This window comes from Amblyraja radiata, chromosome 24, assembly GCF_010909765.2.
Source record: "Amblyraja radiata isolate CabotCenter1 chromosome 24, sAmbRad1.1.pri, whole genome shotgun sequence".
In the NCBI taxonomy this organism is placed as follows: domain Eukaryota; kingdom Metazoa; phylum Chordata; class Chondrichthyes; order Rajiformes; family Rajidae; genus Amblyraja; species Amblyraja radiata.
In genome coordinates this window covers 33,601,005-33,617,749 of record NC_045979.1, presented here as the reverse complement: position 1 = coordinate 33,617,749, position 16,745 = coordinate 33,601,005, and the positions used below count along the sequence as shown (strand labels likewise).

Sequence of the window (16,745 nt, the reverse complement as noted above, 5' to 3'; positions counted from 1 at the left end):
ACATAAATGACATCCATGAAAAAGTCGCAAGTACGACCAGACTATTCGCTGATGATTGTTTGCTGTACCGTCCAATTAAGTCCGCGGATGATGAAGGTGCTCTCCAAAAGGATCTCGATATTATTATGGTTGAGTGGTCACAACAATGGGGCATGCAGTTCAACCCTTCCAAATGTGAAACTGTGTGTCACCAGAAAGAGGAATCCAGGCGAAACATCTTACAATATACTTGGTGCCACCCTTGAAAAATCCAAACAAACCAAATATCTTGGCATCAAATTGCAGAATGATCTGCGTTGGAATAGTCAGACTCATCATGCGACAGTGAAAGCAACAGGTGTCCTAAACTTCCTGAGGCGCAACCTCTATCATTGTTCAACTTCTGTCAAGGAGAAGCTGTATTTCACCCTCGTTAGACCTAATTTGGACAACGCAGTTGCAGCATGGGACCCATACACAAATAAAAACATTTCTTCCATCGAACGTGTCCAAAGACAGGCAGCTCGATGTGCTACTAACACCTATGAGAAAGAAGCGAGTGTCACAAAACTTCTGAATTCTCTGGGGTGGAACCCTCTCCAAGACAGACGTGAAGCTCACCGTTTGACCTGTTTTTACAAAATGTTAAATGGTCAGCCAGACATAGATTAGGACATACACCAAACCCAAACCAATTAGGAGCAGACGAGGGCATTCGATCCAATTTGTGATCCCAACTACAAAGACAGATGTAAACAGCAATTTGTTCTTCCCACGCACAATTAAAGCATGGAATAATCTCCACCAAACTATAGTTACCCGACCAGATGCAACTAAATTTAAAGTAGCACTTTCTTCCCAATAACCCTTTCTGGCTTAATCCCTCCCTTCACCACCTCCAGTTTAAATTCCAGTTGAAATATTTTGGAGGACCAAGAAACCAAGAACCAAGAACATCAAAGGCCAATGAGCAATGGAAATAAATATTGTGTTCTGAGTCAAATGTGTGAGCTGTGGTCAACGTGCTTCTTGTTAATATGAGCAGTTGAGCAAAACAAAAAAAACACTTAAGTGGATCAGGCAGCACCTCTGAAAGGAAACGGGCAAGTGACATTTCAGGCCAGGACCCTATTTCAGACTGATGTTACTTTTCTCAGGATATGACTGCATCAGAAACCCACAAACAAACAATGTTCATAGATTCATAAGTTCTAAGTGCAGAATTAGGCCTTTCGGCACATCAACTCTACTCGGCCATTCAATCGTGGCTGATCTATCTTCCCCTATCAACTCCATTCACCTGCCCTCACTCCATAACCCCCGACTCCCACACTAATCAGGAATCTGTCAATCTCTGCCTAAAAAATATCCATCGAATTGGCTTCCACAGTTGTCTGTTGAAGTAAATTCCACAAACTCACCACCCTCTGTCTAAAGACATTTGGCCCATTTCACTCTAAACATATCCAGTCCAGCTTCCATTCGGTACCTATTAAATATTTCCCCCTCACCCTAAACCAATGTCTCTGGTTCTCAAACTATGTCTTCTGGTTCTCAAATATTCAGTAAGAACATGTAGAGTATAAGAATGTGCACAAAAATGCTTGAGAAACTCAGCGGGTGCAGCAGCATCTATGGAGCGAAGGAAATAGGTAACGTTTCGGGCCGAAAACCTTCTTCAGACTGATAGGGGGTGGCAGGGAGAAGGAAGGAAACAAAGGAGGGGGAGGAGCCCGAGGGCTGAGGGATGGTAGGACACAGCTCGAGGGCTAAGGAAGGGGAGGAGACAGCAAGGGCTAACAAAATTGGGAGAATTCAATGTTCATGCCCGTCGGATGCAGGCTCCCCAAGCGGAATATGAGGTGCTGTTCCTCCAATTTCCGGTGTTGCTCACTGGCAATGGAGGAGACCCAGGACAGAGAGGTCGGATTGGGAATGGGAGGGGGAATTGAAGTGCTGAGCTACCGGGAGTTCAGGTAGGTTCTAGCGGACCGAGCGGAGGTGTTCGGCGAAACGATCGCCCAACCTCCGCTTGGTCTCACCGATGTAGATCAGCTGAAATCTAGAGCAGCGGGTGCAGTGGATGAGGTTGGAGGAGATACAGGTGAACCTCTGTCGCACCTGGAACGACTGCTTGGGTCCTTGAATGGAGTCGAGGGGGGAAGTAAAGGGACAGGTGTTGCATTTCGAGAGCACCTTGCTCTGGCAGGTCAGTGGGTTTCAGGTAGAACACAGTGGCACAGCGGTAGAGTTGCTGTCTTACAGCGCTTGAGACCCAGGTTCGTTGGTGACCTCGGCCGCTGTCTGTATGGAGTTTGTACATTCTCCTTGTATCCGCATGGGTTTTCTCTGGGTGCTCCGGTTTCCTCCCACACTCCAAAGACATACAGGTTTCTAGGTTCATTTGCTCAGTAAATTGTATATGGGGTGAACACTGGTTGTCACGGTCTCGATGGGCCGAAGAGCCCGTTTCAATGCTGTGTCAATAAAGTTTTCTTGCCAATTGCACATTCCAGAAGTAGATGGATAACAGTTTTGTCCAGAGCACAGCTGCCCTGTGTAGCTCTGTGGTTGTGCAACACAACGCAACGCAAAAAGGATCTGACTGGGGAGCCCTTCCCACCAACACACAAGGAAGGATGTTCACAGTCGGCTTGCAAACCCATCGGGGATGAAGTACCATAGACTTAACTCTGCGGTTTGCTTGCTAGTTTGCAAGCATGCAGCTCCCATACTGCCAACCAGGGTTCAATCCTTGTTCTTGCCTGCAAGGTAAATTGAAGAATATGTCAGACAATCACACATTGGCACAGCAAGTGGTGCCGCTGCCTCACAGCATCCGAGTCCTGGGTTCGATCCTGACCTCGAGTGCTGTCTGTGTGGAGTTAGCACGTTCTTCCTGTGACCATGATCGTTTCTTCCGGGTGTGCGGATTTCCCCCCACATCCCAAAGACGTATGGGTTTGTAGGTTAATTGGCCCTCTGCAAATTCACCCTCGTGTGTAGGGAGTGGATGCGAAAGTGGTCGCCGTGGACTCGGTGATCCGAAGGACCTTTTCCATGCTGTATCACTCTGTAAATGAGTTTACCGAGTGCAGTTTAGTGTGCGTTGTGATATTTGGATGATCTTAAACTGTTGATGGGAAGAAGATGATAATTTACACGAGAGACCTTTGGAATAGCCAACACACTGGAAATGCATTTCAGAAACAGATGGGATGCGACGGTGTGATGAAAGACTAATGCATGGGAGATTGTTTTGAATAATAGAAGGATGGTTATCGTTATCACAGGCCTTCTGAGCAGCATGAAAGGTCACCCTCTCAGAAGTTTGCATTCGCAGTCAAACTAATTATCCATCAGAAACAAGTGTTGCTCACGCTCTGAATACCCAGAGATACATTAACAGGGAATCAGTCCCCAGAGCTCAACAGACTTCGGCCAGTCCTCCCGAGCCAGGGCAGCCCGCTTCCCACCCCTACTTCAGGGATCAGTCACTCCCTCCCCCACACTACTCGCTCTCTCTCTCTCTCTCTCTCTCTCTCCCTCTGCCCCGTCAAGCGCCCCCACCCCAAGCAGTCGCTGTCCACCCTCCGTCTGGCAGCCAGCCAGCCTCTCCACTTGGACATTTCCCTGGTGGTAAGGAGAATAAACTCATCCTTCGCCCCATCAGCCGTCGCACACAGCACATAATCCTCCGACATGTTCGCCACCTCTAACGGGATCCCACCACTAGCCACATCTTTCCATCTCCACTGCTTTCTGCTTTCCGAAAAGACAGTTCCCTCCGTAACTCCCTGGTCAACTCCCTGGCCTTTCCCAAACAAACCACCCCTTCCCCAGGAACCTTCCACTGTAATTGCAGGAGATGCAACACCTGTCCCTACACCATCCCCCTCTACTCCGCACAAGTATCCCAACAGTCTTTTCGCGTGTCAGAAGTGCACTTGCATCTCCTCCAACCTCATCTACTATATCCGCTGTTCCATGTGTGAACTACTATGTATCGGGGAGACCTTGCGCAGACTCGGCGATCGTTTCGCTGAACAACTCCGCTCAATCTGCCTGGGCCTACGCTACTTCCCGATTGCTAAACAGTTTGACTCCCCCTCTCATTCCCAAACTGATCTTTCTGTCCTGAACCTCCTATAATGACAATGAGAGGCCAACGCAAATTGGAGGAACAGCGCCTCCTATTTCGCTTGGGCAGCTTACAACCCAGCCGTTTGAATATTGACTTCTCCAACTTGAAGTAAACCTTGCTTTACTCCTGTCTCCATCCCACCCCGTCCTAGTTCTCCAATTAGTTTCACTGTTTTCCTGATGATATTTCACTGATTGTGTGCCTCGTTGGCATTTTCCCTTCGACTGGCAATGGTCCATTCTACATTTTCCTTTAGCATTGTCACCTTTGATCACTTCTTTTCACACCTTACCCTTCCAAACACTTTGTTGAGAAGTGTTTGCAGAAGTCATGGGTCAAAGGTGAATGAAGACGGAATGTAATTGTTATGCTGCATCGTCGGTTCCTCACTGCAGTGTTTTAGTTGAGCAAGTAAACAGGAAATAGCTCCTAACAAAAGATCATTTACTGAGGGTCGCCAACGCTCAGCTAACATCAGTGGCGGACACATCAGTGTGTTACACCCATACCACGTGATGCACAACATTGCCATTGATGTACACAACCCGAATAAACTGCACTGTTCCCCTGTAAGTAACACACCCAGAACGATAGCCCGCAGCAGATATTAGGTTATATTATAATGCAAATAGTTGCCTACAGAACGAAATATTTGCAAGTAGATGTACACAATGAGCCAATAGAATGTACATGAACACAACTCTGATTATTTATTAGTTCTGTATTGCGAAGAAGACAAGTTAACAATTCAATTCACTGTGCATATTTTACCTTGCTTTAACTTCACTAAGTGTATCACTTCGCCCTTGTTTGAGTTACATTACACATGTCATTTACATTCCACATCCCGCTTTCCCAGCTGATCTCCATCCTGAGGTAATTGTAGACAAACCTCGTCACAGTCCACTAGAATTTTTCATTTTCAAAACATGGATCTCATGACAATAGTGTTTCAAAGTTGAATTGAAGAGTTGAAGGAGAGAGGAGAGGGTCAAACTCCAATTAACCTCAGCTGATTTCAGGTGAAAACCCCCTACTTCCTGACGCCAACTTCCTGTTTTGCCCCTTGTCAACAGTAATATGTCACAACAAAAGTTCCAATGATTATATTTTTGATCTGCCGGTCCACTTACAAATTCAACAAGAGGGAATAATCCAGTTAGACGTTTCTACTTTCTCAATGCCATATTTTAACCAACGTATTATTGTTTACATGAAGGGTCCCGACCCGAAACGTCACCTATCCATTTTCTCCAGAGGTGCTGCCTGGCCCGCAGAGTTGCTCCTGCATTTTTTGCCTATCAATATTTCCACCACTGTTCAGTGTTAACAGACTCTGAGTACAGAGATAACCGCCGCTCCATCCTTACGGATACATCATACTTGACGAAGTGGCTGAAGCAGCTGCAATAACAACATGTAACAGACACTTGGACAGGTCCATGGATAGGGACGTTTTGGGGAGATATGGGTCGAACGTGGGCAAATTTGACTAACTTAGATGAGCACATTGGTCTCAGGCGTTGGAGAGAAGGGCCTGTTTCCGTGACGTATGACTCTGTGATCATCTGACCCAACGTGTCGAGCTGCTGCTGGCTCGCTGTGGTTCACGATGTGACTTCCTGTTCCCTTCTTCCTCATTGCTATTTGAGAGATGCGGTTGTATCTGAGAGCTCAGAGCTGAACGACAGGCAGAAAAGTGCTGGCCTTGTCACTATGGATAAAACAATGTGGATTCCCATACTTCTCATCGCCTCGCTGCCCGGTGAGTGAAAGCCAGATGTTGCTATTCCAATGTTCAATGTTAGTTGGGGTCCCGTGCACCCTTTCCACAGCAGAGATGGTTAAGTGTGTGCAGACATGTAATGGGGGAAATGAAATTCAGTGCATTGTGGTGATGGATCTGAAATCACATTTGAATATCGAGACTATGTTCGTAGTTTATCCACTACCCGTGGTCTAACTGCATCACGATGATAGTTTACATTGAACGGCAGTTACATTGAGAATATAAACTGTCCCCGATGAGCAGCAGGACATTTGGCTCCCAATTCAGTTTAGTTTATTGTCACATGGACCGAGATACAGTGAAAAGCTTTTTTCTTGCGTGCTAACCAGCCAGCAGAAAGACAATACATGATTACAATCGATCCTCATACAGTGCATAGATACATGAAAAGGAAAGTTAAAGCCAGCAAATTCCGATCAAGGGTAGACCGAGGGTCATCAAAGAGGTAGACGGGAGTTCGGCATTGCTCTCTGGATGTGGCAGGATGTTTCAGATGCCTGATAACAGCTGGGAAGAATCTGGCGGCGTGCGTTTTCACGTTCGTAACGCACTCCGGGAAGGGACCCGCTTTATTAGATTAGATTAGATTAGAGTAGATTAGATTAGATTAGATTTACTTTATTAATCCCTTTATTCAGGGGAAATTCAGATGTCCTTGCAGCACACTAATAAAAATACAACATAGCAATCAAGAAGTTCAACACCAAACACAAAAACATCCCCCCAAAAACATCCGTGGGAACCACTGTGGGGGAGGGCACAAAGTCCAGACCCCATCCTCTTGTCCACCCAGAGTCGGGTCTATTGAGGCCTCCACAGTCGCCCCCACGGCGCCCGATGTTCTCGCCGGGTGTTGGTGCTCCGGCATCGGGAGAACCCTCAGCGGCTTGGGGTGCCAGGAATGGCCGCCTTCCTACCGGGAGACCGCGGCTTCCAAGCCAACAGACCGCGTTGAACGGAGCTCCACACACTGGCGATCTCGGCGAGAGATCCCAGGCTCCGGGATGTAAAGTTCAGCACCGCAGCTGGCCGCTCCACAGAACCGCGGCTCCACAATGTTTTCATCGGCGGTCCCAGCATACTGGAGTTCCAGCGCGGCGACCCAGGAAAGGCATCGCCCGCTCCGCGACAGCGCTCCGGCGCTGTGCCGCCGCCAAAGCCGAGGTTCTGGCCAAGTCCCCTCAGGGAAACGTCGCTCCAGGACCCGCTGGTAGACCGCGAGGACAGGTCGAAGGTGCTGCTCGGAGGAAGGCAGCCTCGCCGACCAGGTAGGGACTTGAAAAAGCAGTTCCCCACCCCCCACCACCCCGCACACATAAAAAGATTAGACCCCCCGACTACACACTTTAACGTACTAAAAATAATAAAAAAGAAGTGAAAAAACCGGACAGCTGCAGGACAGGCAGCCGTTCAGGACAGCGCCTCCTCAGGGATTGTAACCCGTCTGTCCTCTGTCCTCAGTCAGGGCGTTGTAAAGGCGGTGAAGGTCTAAACACGGGTCCGGCCCAGTGTCGGTTGAGAGATGAATGTTGGCAGCGCAGCCGGCGGCAGCGCCAATCAAATAGCAAAGTGGGGTCTTTCTGTAGGATGAGAGGCCGGGCACCGCCTGGGATTATTGAAAGGCAGCTCCTGCAACACTGCCGCGCTCCCTCAGTACCGCACTGCGATCCCAGCCCAGTTTCTGCTCAGGGATCTGGAGTGGGAAGTGAACCCTAATTGTACTGACCCGGGGACACAACTGACACAACTGGTACAATAACAGCACTGCCTGCACTTCAGACCGGAGACATTGGCCGTGAAGCAATATGACACATCATGGAACGATTTAAGTTTTCTTTCATGTAATCTTCAAAATGTATCTATTTCCATTAAACAGTTAATTTGCTCTCCATCTAAAAGTTTCTCCCCTCAGTTTCAGGTGAAGTGTGGGGACAGGGGGATATAAGAGGAGTTGTGGGAAGAGCGATCACAATCGATTGTCACTATGCAGCAGAGAACCGCTCACACACAAAATACTGGTGCCGTGGGAGGAGTCGCCAATGTACAGTATTAGTGAAAACAAATGGGCTACACGGACGGAGTGGAAGAGTGTCAATCACAGATAACCCGGCACGAGGAACATTTACTGTGACTGTGGAGGATCTTCACTCTGGAGATACAGGATGGTACAGATGTGGAATTACAACATCTGCCGCCCATCCAACGTTTACCGTAAAACTCCAAGTATCTGACGGTACGTTTCGCAGCGATTGACTTGACGTCTCCACTGAAATGCCTGATCCATGTTTTCTCCGGGAAGGGTCAGGGCAGCACCGATATCCAGAGGCTCCGCAGCAGTGCAGAGACCTGCGGGGAGCGGGCGGGGGGTCGGGAACCCACACTCATGTTGCTCTCACCCAGTGCGGGCTCTGTCCCACTGAGCGGCCACCACTTCAAGTGGGATGCTCAGAACATTCCCCTACCTCTGAACTGTGTGAAATGTCACCCTGTCAGAGGTTTGCATTCCGACTCAAACTAATAATCTGACAGATCAGTGAGAATCAAGTGTTGCTCGCGGTCTGAATACCCGGAGAATAATAAACAGGGAATCAGTCCCCAGAGCTCAACAGACAGTATTTATTCCTCCCGGGGCAGGTCATCCTGCTCCCTGACCCCACCTCAGGGATCAGTCACTCCCTCCCTACCCCGCGCCCTCTCTCCCCCTCTGCCCCGTCAATGCGCCCCCACCCCTGGCAGCCACTGTCCACCCACCGCCCGGCAGCCAGCCAGCCTCTCCACCCCGACATTTCCCAGGTGGTAAGCAGAATAAATTAATCTTTCACCCCATCAGCCGTCGCACACAGCATATAATCCTCGGTCGCATATAATCATCCGACATTTTCGCCACCTACACTATCCCACAACTAGCCACATATTTACATCTCCACCGCTTTCTGCTCTCCGAAGTGACAGTTCCCTCCGCAACTCCCTGGTCAACTCGTCCTTTCCCACCCACACCACCCCTCCCCCAGCAACTGCAGCGGATGCAACACATGTCCATACACCTCCCCCCTCTACTCCGTCCAAGGACTCCAACAGTCTTTTCGGGTGAGGCAGAGATTCACTCCAGGTGTGAACAAGCGGATACTGTAGATGGGAGACCAAGCGCAGACTCGGCAATCGTTTCGCTGAACAACTCCGCTCAGTCTGCCTCGGCCTACGCTACTTCCCGATTGCTAAACACTTTAATTCCCCCTCCCATTCCCAAACTGATCTTTCTGTCCTGGACCTCCTCCACTGTCAGAGTGAGGCCGAACGCAAATTGGAGAAACAGCGCGTCATATTTCGCTTGGGCAGCTTACAACCCATTGGTTTGAATATTGACTTCTCTAACTTCGTCACCCTTGCTTTACTCCTCCCCCCCCCCCCCCCATTAGCTTCAATGACATCTTGATTATATTTTACTAATTGTATGCCTCGTTGTCACCTTCCCTTCAGCTGACAATTATCGATTCTACATTTTCTTTTGATCAGTTGTTTTCACACCTTATCCTTTCTTTTCTCTTCTGTCTCCCTTTCTCATGACCCTCAGGCTGAAGAAGGGTCGCGGCTCGAAACGTCACCCATTACTTCTCTCGAGAGATGCTGCCTGCTCCGCTGAGATACTCCAGCCTTTTGTGTCTATCTTAAAGGGATCGTAATTAATTTTCGCCTTTCAATTCCAAGGCATTGAATAGGGTTTTTGGCACGCTGGTCTTCATCAGTGAGGACATTCAGAAAATAATTTGAAATAATCTGCATCAGACGTGCAGATGTTGAGTCCACACTTTGGGAATTGTGTTCAGCTTTAGTCCCTCAGCTCCAAGAAAAGCGCCGTTGACGTGGACAGCGTGCAGAAAGGTTTTAGGGCGACGCTGCCTGGACAGGATGGGATTGACGCAGGGAGCGATTGGACAAACTCAGACTTCATTCCTTGGTGTGGAAATGATTGAGCGAGGAACTTATAGAAATGTATCAATCACGAGAAGCATGTTCATTTTCCCACGATGTGTGGGATGAGAAAGTGGAGGACAGAGGTAATGGGAACTATTGAAAGAGGGTGCCATTGGCCGTAGTGGCACGTTTTGTACAGATGAGTGGCCGAAGCTGAACACAATTCGCCCACGTTCGACCTCAACAACATATGTACAACTGAAACATAACATCCCAACTTCTGTTTTGAGGGACAACATTGTCCACACATTGGGTGATATTTATATGGAACCTGATGCCAGAGGAAGTTGTTGAGGCAGTTAGAATAATAGCATTTAAAATACATTTTGGACAGTTGAGTAGATTGGGATCATTGCAAGTGATAAAGGAGAAACGTGGACATATGGAAATGGCCTAGAAAGACATGTTGGTCGGCATGAATGAGCTGTTGTGATGGGCATATTTCGGTTCTCTATAACTCTAACCTTCTTCAGTTTCTGGGCTTCGCACACTTACAGAGATGTAGATGAGCCGGTGACATATCAACCGGACGGTTCGGGCTGAGATAAAGGGCTGCTTAGATTTAGCATGTGTTTGGTGTTTAACTGTTCATACAGGTGACTGAATGTTTGCTCCATTCCCACAGAACACGTGTCTGCTCCTGTGCTCAGATATCTGTCACCAGCAAATGCCTCACGTCTCGGAGGCTCAGTGTCAGTGTCGTGTGAGTCTGTCCGTGGATCCCTTCCCATCCATTACACATGGTGTGAGAAGAACGAGCATGGGTGGTCAACGATCTTGTATGACAATCAACTGGATCTGAGTTGTGAAATCCTCGGAGGTCAACACCGTCAATATTACTGCACGGCCGCAAATACTCGTGGGACAAAACCCAGTGAAATACTCAACGTGAAAGTCTTCAAAGGAGCAGCAACGTGCAGTTATGTGACAGAAATGAACTATACAGGTGAGTGTTATTTTCCCGTGGGAATACTGTTTCACAATTCCTCTCGTGTTCTTGGAGCTGCTGCTTTTCACCTTGTGGTGATGTTCGTGGGTTTCTAGGTATTTGAAGGCGGCATCATTGCAGCCACCGTGAGCTCATGGCGTAAAAGCGAGAATTTGATTGAGGGACTGGCAAATAATTGCTTGTTGCTTTCACCTGGGAGGTGTTGAGCTTCGAAAAGAGCGAAAGACCTGCACTTATCACAACGGGTTGAGAGCATTCTATCAAATTTCTGCCTTCAGCCTTAAAAATGATTTTCTGGCGGCCGTTTAAGATCTCACAGTTACTTTGAGACAGAGAATGCAACCAAATTAATTATAATTGATCCATCATCATTTATAAATAGGGATGTACAATTTCATGGTAGACAAAAGTGCTGGAGAAACTCAGCGGGTGCAGAAGCATCTATGGAGCGAAGGCCACGTTTCGGGCCGAAACTCTTCTTTAGACCTGTCTAATGTGCAATTTCATGATCATGTTCATGATTTTAACTCTGTTAATTTGTGAGAATCACTGGAACTCCAGTAATCTCACAAAATTAATTTGGAATCTACTTGCCCGTCACTCCATCACATATAACCCTTACTTTTGACAAAGATAATTTTGGAATGAAACTCCCGGTAGGTGTGGAGACGGTCAGATTGGAAGGCCAGAAGAGAGTGTGGAAGGTTTACATCAGTGAGAACAAGCGCAGCCAAGGCCAGTGCATCTTAAACTATTTCAGTGTCATTCACCCTTGAGTCTTTATCACAAATTTTCCTTCAACCTCTACTAAATTTTCTTATGTTTTTTTGGTAATATTCATCTTATTCTCCCTTGCGTATAATTTTATAGATTATTTATTTTGTCACATGAGCAAAAAAAAAAACATGAATTAGCTAATTCACCCCAAAATAATCTCATTCACCCTTGGGTGAACCATTCACCAGTTTAAGAAGCAGTGGCCTAGGCCACAGTTTTGCTGAACACTTGTGCTTCGTCTGTCATGACCCAGAATAGCGCTTGATAGACACCCCATCCTCAACGTCCCCCGCTGATGCAGAGTAGCAGCAGTTTGCACCATCTGCACGATGCACTACAGCAACTCACCAAGACTCCCTAGATAGCGCCTTCCAATTGCAACAGGCTGGGAAGCGCTTTGGAACGACCTGTGCAAGTGGTGAGGGACGGTGTACAGAATCTGTCTCTCGTCGCAATCTAGGTCGAATTCAACACAGTTAGGAAAATGATTGGGCGGACTCCCCTGTACACATTGATGAATACTATAATGTGTATGTTTGTGAAAGGCTAATTTTGCTCTTCAATTTACGAAATATGTTTCCAGTTTCAGGTGCACTGTGGGCTGAGAGCGAAGTAAGAGGGGTTGTGGGAAGAGCGATCACAATCGATTGTCACTATGCAGCAGTGTACCGCTCACACACAAAATACTGGTGCCCTGGGATACGTCGCCAGTGTACACATGTAGTGGAAACAAATGAGAAATATGGACAGAACGGAAGAGTGTCAATCACAGATAACCCGGCACGGGGAATATTTACTGTGACTGTGGAGGATCTTCACTCTGGAGATACAGGATGGTACAGATGTGGAATTACTGCACCTGGCGAACCAACATTTCAAGTACATCTCCAAGTATCTGAAGGTAGGTTTCCCAATGAGTGACTTTATGTCTCCACTTTGGCATCTGCATAAAACACTTGTTAGGTGGGAGGCTGGTGCACAGTTCTGGTCGCCGCTTCATAAAACAAAAGATGTGAAAGGTTTGTAGAGGTTACAGAAAAGGTTCACCGGGATGTTTAGTTGTAGTTTACAAATGCAACATGGAAACGGATCCATCGGCCCACCGAGCCCACACCGACTAGCGATCACAGGTCACACTAGTTCTATGTTATTCCACTTTCCCATTCGCTCCCTACACACAATTCTACAATACCGCCATTCACACACCTCATTAGTGCAACAGTATAATAATAATAATAATAATAATAAATTTTATATTTAATGGGCGCCTTTCATACAAAATCTCAAGGACACCTTACATAGTAAAGACATATAATCGGAGTAAAACAAGTAATTAAAGACATCACAATGACACAAATTAAAAACAGAATTCAATCCAAAAACAGAAAATCAAAAACACAGTGTGAAGAGAGAGCAGCGGCAACCAATTCGTGCCAGCGTCCACTCTCCCTTCACGGCAGCCATCTTGGACACAGACCTACAAGACTAGTTAGACAAAAAAAAATCATCCCCCCACAGTGGATAGCACTGTGGAGGAAGGCACAATGTCCAGTCCCCACCCCATGTTCACCCCAAAGTCAGGCCTATTGGGGCCACCGCAATTGCCTCTACGGAGGCCCGATGTCCCTGGCCGTTCTCACCGGGTGGTCTTGCCCCGGCGTCGGGAGAGTCCTTTCGGCGGCTGGGCCACTTGGAACGGCCGCTTCTTGGTTGGATCCCGCGGCTGCCGAAGCCGACAAGGCCGCGCCTGTTTGGAGCTCCCAGGCTCCAGATGAAAAAGTCGGCGCCCCGCTGTCGTCACTGCCGCCTTGCCGCCTCTACGCACGCCGCCTCTCCGCTCCGCAAACCCGCAGCCCGGAGATGTTGCTCACGGCGGTCCAGCTCGCCAGAGCTCCAGCGCGGCGACCCAGGCAAGGCATCGCCCGCTCCGCTCCGCTCCGCTCCGCTCCGCTCCGCAGCGCTCCGCAGCGCTCCAATGCAGTGCCGCCACGCAGGCCGAGGTGCTGGGTGGTTCCCGCCAAGAAACGGCGCTCCAAGCCCGCTGGTAGGCCACGACGACGGGTCGACGGGCAGCCCGGAAAAAAGGCTGCCACACCGACCAGGTAGGGACCTATAAATAAAGTAACACCTACCCCCCCACATTAAAAGACCATATCCCCTACAAACAAAAAAACAGGACTCACTAAAAACTAAAAAAAAAACGAATTTAAGACGGACGGCTGCTGCTAGCAGCCGTTCACCAAGATGGCTCCTCCTCCTCTGATCACCATCAACTATTTTTTACAAGGAAGTTAAAAAGTTGTTAATCGTGATACTGTTGCATTAATGAGGTGTTTGAATGTTGGTATTGTAGAATTGTGGCAGAGATTCAGATTAAAAGAAAATTAACGGCAGATGCTGGAATTGTAAAACAAAGAGAGCTGGTGCTGCTGTGTACTGGCACAGTGGCAGACATAGACATAGAACCATAGAAAATAGGTGCAGGAGTAGACCATTCGGCCCTTTAAGCCTGCACCGCCATTCAATATGATCATGGCTGATCATTCAACTCAGTATCCTGTACCTGCCTTTTCTCCATACCCCTTTAGCCACAAGGGCCACATCTAATTCCCTCTTAAATATAGCCAATGAACTGGCTTCAACTACCTTCTGTGGCAGAGAGTTCCAGAGATTCACCACTCTCTGCGTAAAATTCACCCAGAAATTCACCACTCTCTGCCAGACATGGGAGTTCTGGCAGCTGGGAGGATGGAGAGACACAGAGAAGTGTAAATCTGGTAAATGGATTATGAGGAGAAGGAGCTTTCTGACGGGAAATTTGGCTGTCGCTTGGAAATGCAACATCTGAGTAGCTGACATTGTCCTCATCTGTACCGGAGTGTCCCTGTCCATTTCCTTCATAATTGCACTCCTGCATACACAGTTTGATTTTGATTAGACAAATGGGTAGCTTCCTTGTTGCTTTGAATATCTGACGGTGCTGCATAAACGATGCTCCCCTTTCCTGCTGGCAATTCCTAAAATGTAAAAGAGAATCCAAGATGGGTCTGATGATTTGTCTGATTCGTGGTCAGTTCTAATCATCATGTTAAAGGAAATATCCTGTCAAGTTGGATAGGGTGCAGAGAAGACTTACAATGATGTTAATAATAATAATAAATTTTATTTAATGGGCGCCTTTCAAACATCTCAAGGACACCTTACATAGTATATCGGAATAACATATAATCGGAATATAACTAGTAATAAAGACATCACAGAGACACAAATTAAAAACAGGATTCAATCCAAAAACAGAAAATCAAAAACACAGTGTGAAGAGGGAGCAGCGGCAACCAAATCGTGCCAGCGTCCACTCTCTCTTCACGGCAGCCATCTTGTTGTGGTGAGTTGAGGGCCAGACCTACAGGGAGGGGTTGAGCAGTCTAGGACTTTATTTCTTGGAGCGCAGGGGGATGAGGGATGATCTTCTGGCAGGTACAAAATCATGCGAGGAATAGATCGAGTAAATGCACAGTCTTTTGCCCAGAGTAGGGGAATCGAGAACCAGTGAACATTGTTTTAAGATGAGGGGGGGGGGGGGGGGGGGGGGGGGGGGGAATTATTTAACAAGAAGCAGGGGAGTAACGTTTTCACACAAATGTTGGTAGGTATATGAAACGACCAGCCGACGGAAGTAGTTATGGCATGTACTATCGCAACATTTAAAACAAATTTGAACAGGTACATGAATAAGATAAGTTTAGAGGTTTAAGGGCCAAGCATGGGCAGGTGGAACTAGTGTAGGTTGGTCGTGTTGGCCAGTGCGGGCTAGTTAGACCGAAGGGCCTGTTTCTACGCTGTATGGCTCTATGACTCTATGTAGATGGATGGGTCAGATTCCAACCTGTCGGCTCTGGCTAAGATACAGAGATGTTGGATATTGGCGTGTGATTGATTTTCAGATGTTCACTCAGTGTCTGACTGTTTGCTCCTTTCCCACAGAACCCGTGTCTGTTCCTGTGCTTGTATTTCTGTCACCAGCCAATGTCTCCTGTTTCGGGGGCTCAGTGTCAGTGTCATGTGAGTCGGTCCGGGGATCCCTTCCCATTACCTACACCTGGTATGAAAAGACCCCATCTGGGAATTCCAAGATCTCAGACAACAATGCCCTGGATCTACATTGTCAATCCTTCAAACACCAGCACCATCAATATTCTTGCACAGCCTCAAATAAACGGGGATCAAAATCCAGTGAAATGGTCAACGTGTCCATCTCCAGCATTGACGTGCCCTGCAGTTTCCCCGTGAAAATCAACGGCACTCGTAAGTAGTGGAGGGGATGAGGAGAAGAAGGGGAAGTGCGGTGGGGTGGTTCATAAGATTAAGTGATAGAAGCAGTAATAGACCATTCAATCATGACTGATCTATCTTCTCCTCTTCACCCCATTCTCGTGCTTTCTCCCCATAAACCCCGACACCCTGAAATCCATGCACGTTATTTAATTAATTTATCAAGATTAATATGGTGGAATTATGGCCCATTTGTCAATACTTGGTTGCTGGGCTCCAGAAACAGATTCCCCAGTGCTGGTGTAGACCAGCTTCCCGGCTAGAACGTCCTCTTATGTTTACACAGCTTTAAACTAGGTTTGTAGTGACATCAGTCCAAGCACTTTCACTTTCCATCATCTCCACATGACCGTCGCGCGAACATGGGAAGGGAACAGAAATTATTAGTAAATGTGGCCACAGTTAACTCCTAGACAACACTATCAGCTTTGATCCACTGTGTTATCATTACGTACCATCGATACTAATCCCATTTACCAGCCCCTCATCGATAGTCTTCTTAGACTTGGCAATTTAAGTGCCACCACCATCTTGGTTTAAAAATATTTCTTGCTCAGATACCCTCCAAATATTCTACTCCTTAACCCAACCCTATGTTTTCCACTTCTGTGCACATCTGCTGTGCTGATTTCCCACAAAGTACCCTATATATGTCCCTCATAGCTTTGCACACCTATAATAGCTCCGGAGAACCAGCGTGCTACACTAATTCTACAATTTAGGGACAATTCTAAATTAAGGGGCAATTTACTGAAGCCAATTAACCTACAAACCTGCACGTCTTTAGTTTAGAGAAATAACCT

The 16,745-nt window shown here is 47.4% G+C and overlaps 1 protein-coding gene across 1 annotated transcript in view; it reads left to right on the top strand.

Moving 5' to 3' along the window:
• LOC116986631 (polymeric immunoglobulin receptor-like) overlaps positions 1-16,745 on the top strand; it is a 50,838-nt gene that overhangs the window by 29,249 nt on the left and 4,844 nt on the right. Inside the window, exons 4-7 of the mRNA XM_033042210.1 lie at positions 7,825-8,145; positions 10,510-10,830; positions 12,194-12,511; positions 15,595-15,915. Of these exons, the coding sequence (XP_032898101.1) occupies positions 7,825-8,145; positions 10,510-10,830; positions 12,194-12,511; positions 15,595-15,915 (1,281 nt within the window). The remainder of the gene's footprint in view (positions 1-7,824; positions 8,146-10,509; positions 10,831-12,193; positions 12,512-15,594; positions 15,916-16,745) is intronic.